Raw genomic sequence first — 17539 nt, 5'->3', positions numbered from 1 at the left:
TTTTAATTTTAATTATTCAATTGCTGTACCTGTATAATGTTAGACTCGGAAAATGCTAAAACATTTTCCTTCTCAATTGTGTGTGTGTGTGTTTTATTCTATTTAAAAGATTTTAGATTTTATGCAGATGCACTCCAATACAGAATCATCCAAATCAATAATTTTTTTTTTTTTCAAATAGTTATATTCAAGTCACCTAATGAAATTGTATTTATATCGCAATCTATAATAGAGTATATCAAAATATGGCAATGTTAGATGTTTCTGATATTGTGCAACCCTAGAAGGTACCTATTTTATTACTTCTTGCGTTCCCTGGCATATCGAACCAACTGCCTTGGTGTTGGTAGTGCCATGATCTATTGTTTGAGCTATGCGAAGACTGCGGTAAAGTGGTTATGCATTGGAAAATTAACAATTCGATTTAGTCCTAGAATTCTCTTTCAATCATTCTCTTTTTTCCCTAGTCCCTTTATTAATCCAGGGTCGCAACAGCGGAATGCATTGCCAACTCATCCAGCATGTGTTTTATGCAGCGGATGCCTTTCCAACTGCAACGCAGTACTGGGAAACACCCATGCACTCTTGCATTCACACCCACACATACACTACGGCCAATTTAGCCTACCCTATTCACTTATAGCGCATGTCTTTGGAGTGCCTACCGGATCACTTGGAGGAAATCCACTCAAACACGTGGAGAACATGCAGACCACAAAGAAGTGCTAACTGACCCAGCCGGGGCTCGAACCAGCGACCTTCTTGCTATAAAGTGACAGTCCTATGCACTGCGCCACTATGTCACCCTTCCTAGAATTTCCAGTATAGGGTACTGAGTATCATAATTCACTTCAGAATGATCTTTTTCAGTATTCCACACTGGTTCTCAACATCAATAAATGTCTGTGAAAAAAAGGGTTATTTTACAAGCGTGTGAATCCTATCTTTCATTGATGGCCAAACTTGCATTTAAAATGGCATGTAATCATCATATTATGCAGGTCAGAATTGTAGACAGGTGTGTCTATGTGTTTGTGTATTTTCCTTCAATGCAGCCCCCTCAGGGGCAAAGCAGACCTGGGGGTGGGGGTTACAGGAGGAAGTAACTGATGTCATGCTCCAGATATGTGAGGGAGGGTCAGCCAGAGAACAATGGGACTCAACGGATCCCAGCTTCCATTCAGCTCAGGAAATTTATTGCCCAAATCCGTGTCTTCTGTAAAACCGCACAATGAATTCCTGATGATACTGCTGGAAGGCTTATGGTGTTTTGGTGTGCTGACATGAACATATGTCAAAAGCAGCCTGGTGCAGGTTTTAAAAACACAATGGTCTGCGGTGAGGAAAACATGACCCATGTGAAGCCAATGCTGAACTAAATGAATTAAGTTGCCATTTGTTCTTGAGCAGTAACTACATAATGGGCCATTGTGAATGGAAATAATTGTGGTGATTTTTTTTATGTGGAATAGCAACTGGGCTTATAGTTTTAGTGTGGAAATGAGTAGTCGGTAAAAAGAGTAGTTATTAATTAATAGTTAATAGTAGTTAAAAAAACAACAACAACATGCAAATGAAAAGCCATCAGCCTTTCAATTTTTTTCATAAGGTTGTGTGTTTGCTTTGGATTAACAACACAGCAACAGCCTCAGATGCAGCAGAATGATTTTATAGGACCAGGTTAAACTTTCTGGCGCCTTTTTGGCAATCAAATAAATTAAAAATCAATACAGGCCACAAATTTGAACATTGAGGATGATTTCTGAGGGATGGTCTCCAAAATTAAACCAAGAATGAACTTGTGCTGAAAACATTGTGCCCATCAGTGTCTTTAGGTGAGGTCAATTAAACAAATAAAAAAATGACTATAAAAATTATATGATTGTGAGACTGCTGCACTTTTTTGTGTTGTCAATTTACTTGTGTTTATATAGGCCTATTGTTGTGTGTGCTTTGTTTGTATATTTATATGAATGAATGTGTGCGGATAAATAAAGGGACTAAGCCGAAAAGAAAATAAATGAATTAATTACTTTATTAAATAGGGCAACATGGTGGCACCTAACAGCAAGAAGGTTGCTATTTTGAGCCCCGGCTGGGTCAGTTGACATTTCTGTGATAAGTTTGCATGTTCTCCCGGTGTTCACGTGGGTTTCCTCTGGGTGCTCCGGTTTCCCCTACAAGTCCAAAGACTGGCGGTTAAGTAAATTGAATAAACTAAATTAGCAGTAGTGTATGTGTGGGTGTGAATGAGAGTGTATGGGTGATTCTGAGTGCTAGGGTTGTGGCTGAAAGGGACTCCGCTGCGTAAAAAACACATGCTGAATAAGTTGGCGGTTCATTCCACTGTGGCGACCCATGATTATTAAAAGGACTAAGCTGAAAAGAAAATGAATGAATGAATTTGTTAAATATTCTGAGCTAAATGATTTGACCTAAAGTCACAAACCTGGTCTCTTTTCAATTCTTTGGGTCATATGGAGTCCAAAGTTAATATATCCCATCTGTAGAGACTTACCCATTAAAATGAGCCTCATGGTGATGTCATACTGGAAAATACCTTTGTCAGTTAGCCAACCAAACAAAATAGGGGAAGAACATCTGATGTTAAAAACAAAACTTTAAAAAATTTGATTTAACTCAAATCGCTTCATCTCCTAGATGAAGATCGAAGAAGTTAATTTATTCCCGTAAGCCATTAAACAGCTCCTGGCTTGTCATGCATAAGATGAATCTTTCTTGTAATTGAATTATTTAAAGCTCTGATGAGGTTCTGTTCTAAGAAAAGATGGGAATAGGAAGTCACGAATAAAGGCTCGGGGAAGATAATGTCTTCCTTCATCCTCAGAAGTGCATGTGACCACCGCACACAAAGGTTACTAGGTTGTAAACAGCTGAGATATTAGAGATTGATGACGTCCGTGGCTCTTTGGAATTGAGCGCAGCAGGACCTTGTTTCTGAGACCTCTGTGAAAACGACAGACCATTTCATTCTGTGGACAAGATGGAATTCCTGGATAAATGATGTACGGTTTCCTTTGCCTTTGTCTGCCTTGGTTTGTTTTCGATGATAATTGAATTGAGATAATGCCTTTCTTTTTTGCCTGTCTCTCACATGTGTGCCAGTCACTTGATTTTAATCTGTGGCATTTTAAAAGGGGTTCTTCATTTTTCTTTTATATAATCAATTGATTTGACCATTGGCTTCAAATTTGGTTGTTTGGAAATTAAAGGGATGACCTTAAGGCTTACTGATTATTACACTTTTGTACAGGTTTATACTTTGTATTAGAGCATGACATTTACTTGCATTGATAGAGGAAGCATAGGGAAAACATAATGAATGCAGACTGCCTTAATGACAGATCATCTTACACCGTTGTATTTTAAAAATAAAACATTCGTTTTAAGAAAGAGCACTCATTGGATGATTTGGGTTTGGCTTTTCTGGCTCCAGCGTTAATTTCTGTTTACAGTTTAGATTTGTCTGACAGTGAAGTCCTTTGGTTTTAACAAGATTTGCCTAGAAAAGACATTTTGCAAGAAAATTTCTTCAACATACTTCAGCATCTTTGAAACAACTTCTTGTTTTAGACTGAATTTATGATCCTTCCTACTAAGTGAATCTAAACCTGAGTTCCCTTGTGACTCCATTACACTGTTTCCTCTGATGTTTTGTGGGCATACAATATATTTGCCTTTTTGTTTTGATACCTGTGTCAAATAAAACTGAGCACTGATTCTGTTTTGTGCTATGTATACACTTTAGGTACTCCCTTCTTCTTTTCTCTTGTCTTTCAGATGAGCACTATGCCAGGCTTGCCTACACGACCCTGTTTCTATGACATTGACCTTGATCCTGTGACCGAGGAGATAAAAGGCCTTTTCTGAGGACACACTCTTCACCAGTGCGAACTCAACTAGGTCTTAATTCACACTGCAAACATTTGTGCTGAGTTACAATGTTTCGATTGGCTTTACTTAGTATTTCGTTAAACTATGTAAAATTTCTAATTCTGTTCTATTGAGTCTGCAGACTGAGGTTGTATTACAAAACATGAAGTTTATATGATTAAAGGAATAGTTCACTTCTAATGACTGGTAACCATTGAGTTCCACTTAAGTTCCAGTTGAGGCTCTCCATTGACTTCCATAGTATTTAGTTTTGATGGCATCAATTTTAAAGACATCTTTTGTGATTAACATTAGAAAGAAACTCATACAAGTTTGAAACAAGTTGGGAGTGAGTACATGAAGTGAACTACTCCTTTAAGGATCACGTATGAGTCAAATTTTTTTTTTCATTTGGTAAAAAAGTGACACATGACAAAACAAATTGGGCCACATATTCCTGTAGTCTGAACTCCTGAAGCCAAAAGTGTTACAACACAGACATATTTTTATGCTTTTCAAATGCCATAAATAACCCATTTATCCTAAGTGATTTAATCTGTTTTTCCATTTTTTCAGGTGTTTCTTGTTTTCCATGTTGGTCTCCATTCATATGCCTAAGATTACAAGCTCATCCAATGTTTAATGAGAATGAAACTACTGGGAGAAACTTCAAACATTCCATCTCATTGGTTTTGCACACTTGTGTTTGTTTTTAAAACCAAATCTTAAATGTTCTCTTACTTGATGAATTTTTCATTTCGCAGCAACTTTCATCAAATTGAATGTAATTTTTAGTTGTTGGTTTGGATAATTGGTGAGTTTGCTGTTGTAATTTGACGATACACAGGGCAACTTTTAGAGCAGTGATGCTTAGAAACTCTTTAAACTTTTTTTCCATTTATAATGCACTTTAAAACAGTACAGTTGAACAAAGTGCTGACAATAGAATGAAACAAAGCCTAGCACAAACTTTAAAATAGAAATAAATAAACGTAAAATGTCAACATATCAGGCTGTGCTGAAAGCCAACTTTAGCAAACGGGTTTTAAGAAGAGATTTAAAAACAGTAATGGAAGAGGCTGGCCTAATATACAACGGCAGCCCATTCCACAATTTAGGTGTGGCCACAGCAAAAGCCTGATCCCCTCTGCTTTTGACTGGTCCTGGGCACATCCAGAAGGAGCTGGTTGGCTGACCTGAGTGAATGATAAGGTGTGTAGGGACAGAGAGGCTCAGAGAGGTAAAGAGGTGCAGCACCATTAAAAACAAATAAAATTAACTTAAAATGATCCTGAAATGCAAGGAAACAAGGAAGCTAAATCTATTACTGCACATTTAAATTGACATTGTAAGCAAATTTGATTAAAATTAATTATATAAAAACCCAGTTTTCTGTTCACATCTGAAAACTTACTGGAATAATAAGTTTATGCTCTTTTCTTTGTTCCTCTGCCACTAAGCAGCTGCCATTTTAAATGTTTTCTGACAGCTGGGGCACATGATTTGCTGCTTGGTTTCTGAGTGGAGGATCTCAAATAATTGCATATGACTGATCTTACAGATCCACCCAGCAGGCACAGGGCAACAACATGACGTCAGATTGATGTTGTACCTCAACGTTGTGGGGGAGTTGCAATTTGTTTTGAAATTTGTTTTAAAAATCAGGTTGACATCAAAACCCAACATCAGACTGACATCAAGGTCCAATGTCCAACCTAAAATCAACCAATGTCTAATGAAGTTACAGCTTGATGTGTTGATAGTACCTCTACAGTGTCTATCAGTTGTTGGATTTTGGTTGTCATGTCTAACGAATAAATGTCAGTATTGGATGTCAATATAATGTAGGTTTGAGGATGTTGGCTTGGCATTGGATTTTGGTCATACAACCTAAAATCAACCAAATATCAACATAATTTGACATCTTTATTGGACGTCAAAATAACATTGTGCTTAGACACTGACTAGACATTGAATTTTGGTCACCTGAAGTCAAAACCTAAATTTAACCTAATATTAACGTCTTATGACAATGTGTACCTGTAGGGCTGATACAGTTTTGCCTATTCTCAATGAGAAAGTAGTGAAGCAACTTTGCCAGGCAGCATTGCTCTTAAAATTACTCTGTGTATCATCACCTTTATCTTTACTAAACATTTCTGTTTAAACGCTGTTTACAATTTAATGACGCACAAAAGCTTTTAAACTCATTTCTTATGGCTTAAGACACCTTTAACATTTATGTCTTGAACTTAATTATATTTGACTAACAGTATTAAGGCAAACTCCATTAATTTTCTTTTTATTGTATTAGTGTTTACGTTCTCCTTTTACTGTGACATTAAATCATTTCTAAGTTTCAGACGTTTGTTGCAGCTCAACATAGCGTGCTTTTTAGACACTACACAAAACATAATGACTGTTGATTGGTTTGACACCTGTTCTGTGTCTTTCTTTCTCTTTTTGTTAAAAACGATTTAAATGTACAAGTGTTACTTACTTCCCACTACCTGTGTACGTGTAAAAACATGCCAGACAATCTTGTTTTAGGCATTCCAGCGTTATCTGTTATTCAGAGTCTTAAACTATGGTGTGCTACGTGAGGATGGAGAAATTCCATTGACTGTTGCATCAGTTGCGTATGCTTGAAACACTGTATTTTACTGCTGTTGACAGATTCTGCCATGAAAATGGCATTCAGAGAGCAAGACAAAAATAAAAGCAGCACATGATTTTCAGTGTTAATAATGAATGAGTTTTTGTTGTTTTCAGAATTCAGAAATTGTATTATTTAATCAGTCTCATCACATTACACACCCATAAGACTTCCGTTTACCTTTCATTCATTCATTTATTGACACAAATTAATATATTTCTGTCACTCAATAGACCATTTTGAGGGATTTAAACAATAACAATGGTCCTCATGTATTTCCTGTTTTACATTTTTCATTTCCATAGCTTCTGAGAATCCACAAAAAGTCCAAATATTGCTAAATCATCCTATTTACTAGCTATTAACTAACTTAAAGTTCTGGTTGAATTGCCTCTTGTTACAGTTACAAATAGTTTGATAACCAGCAGGAAATTTTCATGGGCCTATGACATCATCACATTGAAATTTTCGATAGTCCATTTTAACCATTTCATCAGGTTCATAAAGAGATCCTTATGTAAATCCATGTGAATAGAAGGGTTAAAAATCTTCTTAAGAGATTGATCACTTTATGAGATAATCAGGATTAATGTACACTTTAATTCAATATCGGCAAACTGTGTTGATACTATTTAAATAATAAAAAAATAATAATAATTAAATACACAGGCATGCATATTTATACAATTTGCTTTCACTTACCAATACCTATAATTTGCTGATTTATTTAATTTATTTAAAAATTCATTTATTTAATTGGTTGGACAACATTGACCTATGGAATCTATACATTCTACAAATGGAAATTCAATAAATGCCCTGCTAATAAAATGTTTAAAAAAATGTAGTCATCAATAAGGATTACTATGTTAATAACCATTATTTTTAACTCTATTAAAGCAGTTATGCACTCTCACTCACTCAGTTTCCTTTGGTTTATTACCTGATTTATGAGGGGTTGCCTGTGGAATGAACCGCCAATTACTCTCGTTTTACCGGTGGATGCCCTTCCTGCTGCAACCCAGCACTAAGTGTATACTAACTCATGAATGTCTAATGCTAGGAAACAAACCCATACACCTTTTCTTCTTTAAATCACATACACTGTGGCCCACTTAGTTAATCCAAATGATATATACTGCATGCCATTGGACTGTGAAGGAAACCCATGACAAAACATGGGGAGAACATGCAAGCCTCTTTGCTTTGCTATGAGGTGACAGTGCTAACCACTGAGCCACCATTTACATAAATGGATATTATGAATGCCTGTTCAGCTTTTTGTGACTTTTTCAATTGATAACGTTTTAACACCATGCATGTTATACGTCATTTTCTCAGTTGGGTTTATTTTGTTCATAAACTATGCGATCAGTTAAAACCAAGGGTGTCAAACTCAATACCTGGAGGGTTGCAAGCTCTGCAGAGTTTAGTTCCAGCCCTGCTTCAGCACTCCTATCTCTAGGTTTCAAACAAGCATAAAGCACCCAATAAGTTTAATCAGGTGTGTTTTATTAGGGTTGGGACTAAACAGTGCAGAGTTGCGGCCCTCCAGGAACTGAGGTTGACACTTGTGCTTTAAACCCTAGTAATTGATGACTTTGATTTTAGAGTGAATTAAAATGCCACTTACAGATTCAAATACTCAGAGGTGTGGCATGTTCATAGCGCATTTAAAGGAGTAGTTCACCCAAAACTAAAAATGCTGTTTTCATTTACTTCCATCGTCAAAAACCTTATTGAGTGTTTTTCTTCTGTTGAAAACAAAAATCCTAAAAAAAAAAAAAAAAGGTAACCACTGACTTTTCCATAATACTTTCTCTTTCCTCTTTCTCCAGGTTTTCAGCTTTCTTTAAAATATCTTCATTTGGGTTCAACAGAAAAAAAACAAAGGTTTGCAAGCATCTGAGTCCGTGTAAGTAGTGAGTCATTTTTCATGTTAGGGTGAACTATCCTTTTTACTCCTTTAGACCCTGTCCATTACAATGGACATCACATGTCAGCCCATGTTTTAGTGGTTCCTTAGCACTCAAAAACATCCAATTTTAAGCCTGCAGTCCATGATAGTGGCCTATTTTCATCCAATGAAATGGCAGTAATTTAAGCCCGGCATGACATCACCACTCCAGACACAGACGTAAGCCACATTTAGCCACAATGCTTTTATTCAGATTTATTTATATGTTTGCCAATGTTTCATGGATTGTATGTAAAATAGAGGGATTGCACTTACTAATTAAAGTTTAAAATCTTCTGTAGCATTGCAAGCTTTAGATCAGATTTTCAAAAATGTCTGTCGATTTGGATAAACAATGGGTGTTCAAGATCTGTTTCTGTATATAAATCTCCAGTAATGCTGATTGAATCTATACATACATATATATATATATATATATATATATATATATATATATATATATATATATATATATATATATATAGATATAGATAGATAGATAGATAGATAGATAGATAGATAGATAGATAGATAGATAGATAGATAGATAGATAGATAGATAGATAGATAGATAGATAGATAGATAGATAGATAGATAGATAGAAATTGATGTAGTAATTTATTGCTGAAACAAATTCATATGCAGAATATACAGATCTTGAAGTTTTTGAGCATAGCAGATGGAAATATCTCAGATGTGGAAATTATGTGGAGTAATGAGGAAGATGAAGATGAGGTTTGTTATAAACAATATGCAATCTTTACAACAACAAAAAAACCTCAAAATTAAAGTAAAATGTTAATGTTTGTGATTTTGAAAATAAATTTCAGAATTATACAAGTAATCACAGTATTTTTGTTGATAAGGTTCGAGAAGTACAACTCTTCTGAAAAATCTACTTAAAGGGTGTTGAATTTGTATTATTATAATTTTGGTCTTGTTTATAGGAGCCTCAAGAACTGTGAAATCATACTTTTACATTTTTCTGAAACTCTGAACATAATTCGTGTCTGAAGGGGTAAGTCAGTGAGTGAATGCCTTATTGAAGTGATCCCATCTTTGAGTGAGTTAATGAATTACTAATCCATATTGTGAAGTCAGACTGTTGCTCCACAAAGATGGCATTCCTCTAGATTAGATGTCTTACTCCTTTATTAGGATAAAAAGCTGAAATGTATCAAAAGTAGCAGGCGTCTGGCCTTTACATTCTTGCGTCTCTACAGGACATCGTTCAATCAAAGACCCACCATGAGGGCAGCAGTGCTCATTAATACCCCTGTCAATGAGAGACCTGTTGCTCTTTTCATTGAAAACACCCGTACAGGACTGAGCAGCTCAGCTTAACATTTACCCAAATACTCGCACACAAAATCTGGAAATACTTCCTATAATCTCTTACTCTATGGAATAATACCTCAACATGCATGATTGGCAGTCTAGTGGTACTTTTGTTGTCAGAAAGGAACAGATTGTGTGTGTGTTGTAAAAGAGGAATGTAATTATTATTCTGTGGATTTGAGATTGTTGCTGCCCTTTTGACCTTTTCGATGCGTTCATTAAGGCCACAATTTTAGGTGCCCCCAAGGAGCTGTTAGTGCTTAAATGAATGGTTCATCCAAAAATAAAAATGTACTCACAATGTAGTGGTCCAAACCTTTGAGTTTCTTTTTTTTTCTGTTGAACACAAAATAAGATACTTTGAAGAATGTTGGAAACCGGTAGACAATAAAATAGATTGTGTGTGTGTGTGTGGGGGGGGGGGGGGGGGGGGGGGGGGGGGGGGATAGATATTTATATAGATATTTAATATTAATATTAAATATCTATATTAAGTTATGGCCATGTCAGTAAAGGCTTTTTAATGTTTTTCCACATTTTTTGAGTGCCTTGGACTGATTTTTTTCTGTATATTCTAATGAATCCTTTACCCAAAGATTAGAGCACCAACATATTATTTAAGCTACCCCTGATCATTTTTTGTTTTATTTTGAAGTCTTCAAAATATCTTTTACAGTATACAGAGAAACTCAAAAAGGTCTTGAACATTTGCAAGTGACATTGTTTAAGGGATAGTTCACCCAAAATTGACAATGTACTAACTATTTACTCTCCTTCAAATGGCTTCAAAGTTTCTTTTTCGGTTGAACATAAATTAAGATATTCTGAAGAAACTTTTGACCATTGACATCCTTGGTTGGAAAAACAAATACAACGGAAGTCAATGGTTACAGGTTTCAAGCTTTTTTCAAAATATCTTTAGTGTTTAACAAAAGAAAAAAGTCAAGCAGTTTTGAGACAAGTGAAGAGTGAGTTAATGATGACAGAATTTTCAATTTGGTTGAACTATCCCTTTAAGATTATATAACAGTTGAACTCAATTTCTGTTTGACGGAGAGAAGATTTTTTTTCAACATATTTCAAAACATTAGTTTTAATAACTCTAATAACTGATTTATTTTATCTTTGCCATGATGACAGTAAATAATGTTTGACTAGATGTTTTTCAAGACACTTATACACAGCTTAAAGTGACATTTAAAGGCTTAACATGGTTAACTAGGCAGGTTAGGTTAATTAGCCAAGTTATTGTATAACGATGGTTTGTTCTGTAGACTATCGAAAAAATATATAGCTTAAAGGGGCTAATAATTTTGACCTTGAAATGGTCTTTAAAAAAAAAAAAAACTTCTTTTATTCTAGCCAAAATAAAACAAATAAGACTTTCTCCAGAAGAAAAAATATTATCAGACATTTAGTGAAAATTTCCTTCATCTGTTAAATATAATTTGGGAAATATTAAAAAAAAGAAAACAAAAAACATTCCAAGGGGATTTAACAATTCTGATTTTAACTGTATATATCCAAGATCCATCAAGATTTAAATGATCAAAAAAATTAAAGTAATATTCTAAAATATTATTACCACTATTATTGAATATGCTTGTTTTTATTTTTAAATGTATTTAAAAATGTATTTCTGGTTTTAGATGTTTAATATATTCCTGTAAATTGAAACATCCTGGCTAATACAAAGCTGTTGCTTATAGTTTAACAAGCTGTGATAAATTTATTTTTAATTTATTTATATTTATTGTTGGACAGAATCTTTAAAATATATATATTTTTAAATCCTATATCTTGGATATTTATGTAAAAATAGATTTTTTGTCAAGTGGAAACACTTCAGTATAATATACAACTAATACAACATAAATGGAAAAACAGCAGTAAATCTTCAAACTGTTAATACATATAACATATACCGTACAGTTTCTACATCTGTATCTGTCTACGGTGCATTTTGAGCACAAGCAACATCTGAATAGGCTCTACCAAGTGTTTTACGTCAAAAATGTTTCCGCCTATGTCACACATCTCAAATCAGCTATTATGTTTCAATTGGGTTATGCAGTTGAGCCACAAAAATGAAGATTCAATTATATTTTAAGGTTGTTCTTTTGTGACATTTAGACAGTCTGTGGCAGTTTGCCTTGTTTTTCATTTACCTCACTGCAACTGAATAAATCCCCCTATGATGCAGGGACGCCAGAATTATTACGTCTTACATACATGCTTCTAACTGTGATATTTAGTGGCTATTTTTTACCTTTATATCCTTAGCTTGTGCATATCATATAAGATCAGACACTCAACCTCAGGATGTTTAAATGGATTTAGCCAAACTGAAAATAGTGTTATCATTTACTCACCCTTCACAGGTTCCAAACCTGTTTGACTTTCTTTCCTCTGTTGAACACAAAAGATGATCAATTAAAAAAATGTTAAACTGGTAACCTACAACTTCCAGAGAATGTTTTTTTCTACTATGGATTCAGTAGAAACCAGTTTCTAACAAAGTAACGAAACTCACAAATGTTTGAAACCATTTGAGGGTGAAAGTAAATTGACATTTTTGGGTGAACTATCTCTTTAAGTGGTGCTGTCATTGTACAGTATAGCGGCTAAGTGTAGCTGACTATAAGTATTAAATCTTTATTAATAAATTTACAAATAAAGTCTTTACATTTATGTTACACATCAGCTAAAAAGCTTTAATCAACTAAAGCTAGCCATTAATAACTTATTGCTTTAGTTTTCTGCTTTTCTACATCTGGTAAAGATGAAGGCCACTAAAAGGTAGAATACCAACATTTTGAATCACTTGAGCATGCGTGTGTGTTTGTAAGTATGTGTGTGTGATGGGTTACATTGGGTAAAGAATTATTTAATTATTCAAATCCATTGAACTTTTCCTGATGAATTAAGTTAATTATGAGACTACAACCCACAAACTGTTTGATGTATTCATAATTCACCTCTCTAAGTCATTGCAGAAGATTGTTCTGAAGATAAAATTGGCAATAAAGCCACTCTGAATAGCATTACAGCTCAAGTATGTAATTTCAGCCCTGTTTAATGTTGCCTTGAGAATCTACACAACAAACAACCTTCACAAATGATCTTTGCACTCACAGCTTCACTTCTTTGGATCATTTTTGCCTTCAACATTGTTTTGCTGTTGACAGTAAGCAGCTGTTGTGTGTCAAAAGGAAAATCTTCAAGTTCGACATTTCAATTGAATCAAATTTTATTAAGTTCCGTCATCTAATAAAAACACCAAAAGGGTTCATTCATGTTTTAACCCATCAAATTGGATTCCTATGTAATGTAATGTAATGTGTATTTATATAGCGCATTTATTGTGTATGGCCATACACCCAAAGCGCTTCACAAGTCTTTTCACACCACCACCAGTGTGCAGCATCCACTTGAATGATGCGACGGCAGCCACAGGACAACGGAGCCAGTGCGCTCACCACACACTAGCTATTTCCTGAAGGGCCACAGCTCTGTTTTGCTCCAACCCTAATCAAACACAGCTAATCAAGGTGTTCAAGACTACTTTAGAATATTAAGCAGGTGTGAGTTGCAGGTGATTGGAGCTAAACTATGCAGAGCTGAGGTTTTTACTTGGCTTGCACTTCTGTGGTCGGATCTGATTTCCCTTTCAGTGTAATGTGCCAGTCATGGTTTTATACCATCTAAACACCTTCGGGCTCAGCCATGCTCTAAACTCTCGCTATTGGTGAAGCTGAAAAATGATTGACAGATTTAAGTGGACTACTTACAAGTGCTTGGAAGTCTCAGGGTACCCACACTATGTACAGTTGCCTTGAACCAGCAAAAGCACGCTTGTGCCCCCTCCCGTCTTCCCCGATGGCCCGCATTCACGTTACATTCGGGCTAGGGCACGCGTGCATCATCGATGATGCGCTGTTCAGTAAGTGCTCTCGCTCAGCACACTGGAGATTTCTTTAGTTATATCGCTTTAGTCGTTTGGAATGCAGTGACACGCAGTCAAATATTTTGCCTCACGTCTCGCTTTCAGTTTCAGACTCAGTTTGCACTCACACACAAGCGTACAGCGCCAAAGCCCAAGTGAACCAACCAGGCCAGGGCCCAATTCAGAGCACTCACACTTCTTAAATGATCCAGGAAACGGGCCTGGGCACGATTCGGATGGCATAGTGTGAGTAGGCCCTCAATGTTTATACTTCACAGCAAAATAAACCCATAAATGGCATATTTAGTCAAATGACAATCTCAGAGTCAGATATCCACAAACAACTGGCTGAAAATCTAATGGAAATTGCACAAAAGCTGAAAATATTTCAGTTTTTAAGTTAACATTTTATTGGAAACAAAGCCATCACAGGCTCAGAGTCAGCCTGGTGAAAGGAGTGGTTCTTTTTTTTCTCAAAAAGAAGACCTTTTTGCAGTTATTTGGCTAATTTTCTATTTTATAATGAGATTTGAATACAGCATTTTAGTGACATTTTAGCAGTATTTTTAGCAGAATTAGCTTGTCGGATGGTCATCATAACCACACTTTTTGATATACCAAAAATATTTCCTAAAGATTTATAATGAAGACATGTACAATAATACAGATTTTTAAAATACAAAATAATAATAATAATAATAATAATAAATAAATAATAAACTGGAGCTTATTGTCAATTATTAGGCTATTATAATAACATTGTAATTTATTTTAATATTAAGCAATTATAACAAACTGGCCAGCACATAAAATTTCAATTCGAGTTCAAAAATCTGACCATTCGAACAGTCAGAATTTGGCCATTTAAATAAAAATAATTAAAACATATAATAATAGTAATGTAGAGCTTCACTAGCCTCTCTTGTTAAAAAAGTACATTTAAAAATTCATAGATAAAAACACTTAGCCAAATTAGAATTTAAATAAATTTCGATAGGATTGCTTTTGGTGCTTCATACCTTTTTATTGCTCTTCTTTTTAAGAATAAGGACCAAGATTTAGAATAAAAGTTACCTGTAAAATGTTTTCTATGTTTAAAAACAATACAGTAGCGAAAGATGACTGTACTTACGTCAGATAGTAAAATGAAAATAATTGGTAGCATTGACCAAAACTGATTAGCTAAAGTCACTCCGAAGCGACAACCAACAGAGGATTCCACTTGGTCTTAAAGCCTTTTTAGTTTGGTTATTTTCACTGTTTACGAAAGCAACGCAGGTAAAATAGGACAAATGAGCTCATGTATAGGACAAATTCTGGACCTTAGTCAGAGAGGGGTGAGTCTTCCGAACCACCCTGGCTACCTGGCAAACTACCTCATATGGATAAAAAAAACATTGTGTGTGCCAGCTGTGACAATTAACCCTATTAACTATTGAATATTATCAGCGAAGCAATGGGTTTACGAAATCAAAATCATTTAAAATCATAGAATTGTACAGGTCAGTCTGTTATTGTTGGGGCTACGGTGTTAAATGTTCACTTGCTTTAACATGATGCTAACTAAAACAAACTGATTGGTGGCTTTACATATCAGTAAGATGGTGTCTGTGTGTTCCTGAGTGATTAAAAGCTGCAAAGGAGTCTTAGGATCTGGATAAGAATAATGAAAATTAAAATGGATTAAGAAAATGTAGCTACCAAAAAACAAAACAACAGAAAGATAACTTTATGGATTTAACAGTGTGCTCATACCACTTCTCCTGCACCACAAACTACTGCCTCTAAATATGGTCTGGGAATTTCTGAGAGGCGCACATGTCTTCAGTCCATTCTTTAAATATCCTTCCCCCTTATTTTATTATAGTGTAAGTTATCCCATTACAATAAGCATTCCTTTGGTCAGTGTAGCATATAAGAATCTCTTCTGCTTTATCTTTAGATAAACGTATAACTAAATTATCCAAACAGATCTCATATAAACTACTTAAGAAAATACTATGTATTATTAAGTTTATTCTTATTCCTGCTTGCTAGGTGTTGTTTACTTCTCTGAACATAGAGCTAGTGTATCGTGCCACAGCATGGTGGCTTGTGCAATCTCAGTTGTGATTTGCAAGCGGTCTGTAATTTGTGCATTTAACGATTCTAAACAAAATGCCTTGGAGCACAGCCAGACACGCAATTAACGCAGAGAGACGGACCTCGCTGCATGGTTGGTTTAGATGCTTGCATGTGGACGCAAACTACACTGCCCTCTTAATTCGAGATTTCCTGCGGGACACGTTCCATGAGCTGTTTTTCTGAGGAGGCCCATCCGGCACCCAATGTTGACATTCCCACTGTCTGTACATAAAACCAGACTGAAGCTTTAATAATTTTTCTTTCTGCAGCTGCATGCCAGTAAAAAATGTTGCTCGACATACTTTTAGTTTTATTATAATGAGGATGGTGCTGTACTTAAAAATCTTGTCATTTTATAAAATTTTATTGAAGTTGCAAATGAGCTTTTTTGTTGTTGTCTAAAAACGTGTCATTGGGAAACTGGTGGAGAGGGGTCTGGATGCAGACCTGGTGCAGTGCAATCTGAGCTGCATCCAATGCTTTTTAATGGGCTCACCCAACCCCACCCCTAACCCTACCCATCACAGTGACATCACTTTTGTGATTTGTGACAAGTTTTGTTGTTTTGATGTCAGATGTCAGACAAAAACAGGCCGTGATGTATTTGTTTATGTCAAGTTGTCATAATTGGTGTGATCTATGCATTTAAAAATGTCATAACTGAGGGAATGACACAGAATGACAGCTGTTGTAAGAATGATCTCATTCATTCATTTTCTTTTTGGCTAAATGCCAAAGCAGAATGAACCACCAACTTATCCAGCACAAGTTTTACGTAGCGGATGCTTTTCCAACTGTAACCCATCAATGGGAAACATCTTTACACACTCATTCACACACATACAGACAATTTAGCCTACACTATTCACCTGTACCGCATGTCTTTGGACTGTGGGGGAAACCGGAGCACCCGGAGAAAACCCAGCTGAACACAGGGAGAACATGCAAACTCCACACAGATCACCAACTGACCCAGCCGAGGTTGAACCAGCGTCCTTCTTGGTGTGAGGTGAACGTGCTACCCACTGCACCACCGTGCAGCCCCAGCATGATCTCAGTCACATGATTCAATATATGTGTCATGTCATGATTAGAAAGGTTTAATGACAGTTTCATGAACACCACTTCATAAAGTAGTGTTACCAAAGTTTTCAACTTTCTTCAAACATTTTGTTTTGTTTTCAACAGAATCAATTAGCCAATGATGATTTGAACCACTCGAGGAAGCGCAAATAGTGAGTAAATTGTATTTTATTGGATGAATTATACCTTAAAAGCGTTGTTTTTAATAAATCAATTGTATATGTGTGTTATGTGTTTGTGTACTTTTAGCATGGGAAGTGTGTGTGGATAGGCTATAGGATAATACTGTGATTCCTAACATGATGACAAGCCACACCATAAACCAGCTTGATTTTTACTTTCCTGCCTCAAAACTGTATTTTGTCCACTTCAAGGACGCTGCCCAATGTGAAATAAATTGTTTAATAATATATAAAGTGATGTTGTCGCTCTCCCAGGTCTGTCTCTGGTTTGATGCTGTAAGGCGTGTCTGGCTGCTCTCCATGTGATACTGATGGGAGGAGGGCTCCTAAAAGTGAACCTACCGACCCGTTTCAACAC

At 35.6% G+C, this 17539-nt stretch overlaps 1 protein-coding gene across 3 annotated transcripts in view; it reads left to right on the top strand.

The window, feature by feature from the left end:
• Positions 1 to 6639, top strand: part of mthfd1l (methylenetetrahydrofolate dehydrogenase (NADP+ dependent) 1 like) — a 53658-nt gene extending 47019 nt beyond the window's left edge. Inside the window, exons 27-28 of one of the 3 annotated variants that reach the window (XM_005160551.5) lie at positions 3802 to 3908; positions 4471 to 6639. In XM_005160551.5, the coding sequence (XP_005160608.1) occupies positions 3802 to 3891 (90 nt within the window). In that variant the 3' untranslated portion in view covers positions 3892 to 3908; positions 4471 to 6639. Of the gene's footprint in view, positions 1 to 3801 lie in introns of all 3 variants that reach the window. The other 2 variants (XM_005160552.5, NM_001242996.1) reach the window with 2 other exon arrangements.
• Positions 6640 to 17539: the final 10900 nt, after the last annotated feature.

Source organism: Danio rerio, chromosome 20, assembly GCF_049306965.1.
Source record: "Danio rerio strain Tuebingen ecotype United States chromosome 20, GRCz12tu, whole genome shotgun sequence".
Taxonomy (NCBI): Eukaryota; Metazoa; Chordata; class Actinopteri; order Cypriniformes; family Danionidae; genus Danio; species Danio rerio.
The sequence above is the reverse complement of the archived record's forward strand: the minus strand, read 5'-3'. Positions and strand labels throughout refer to the sequence as shown.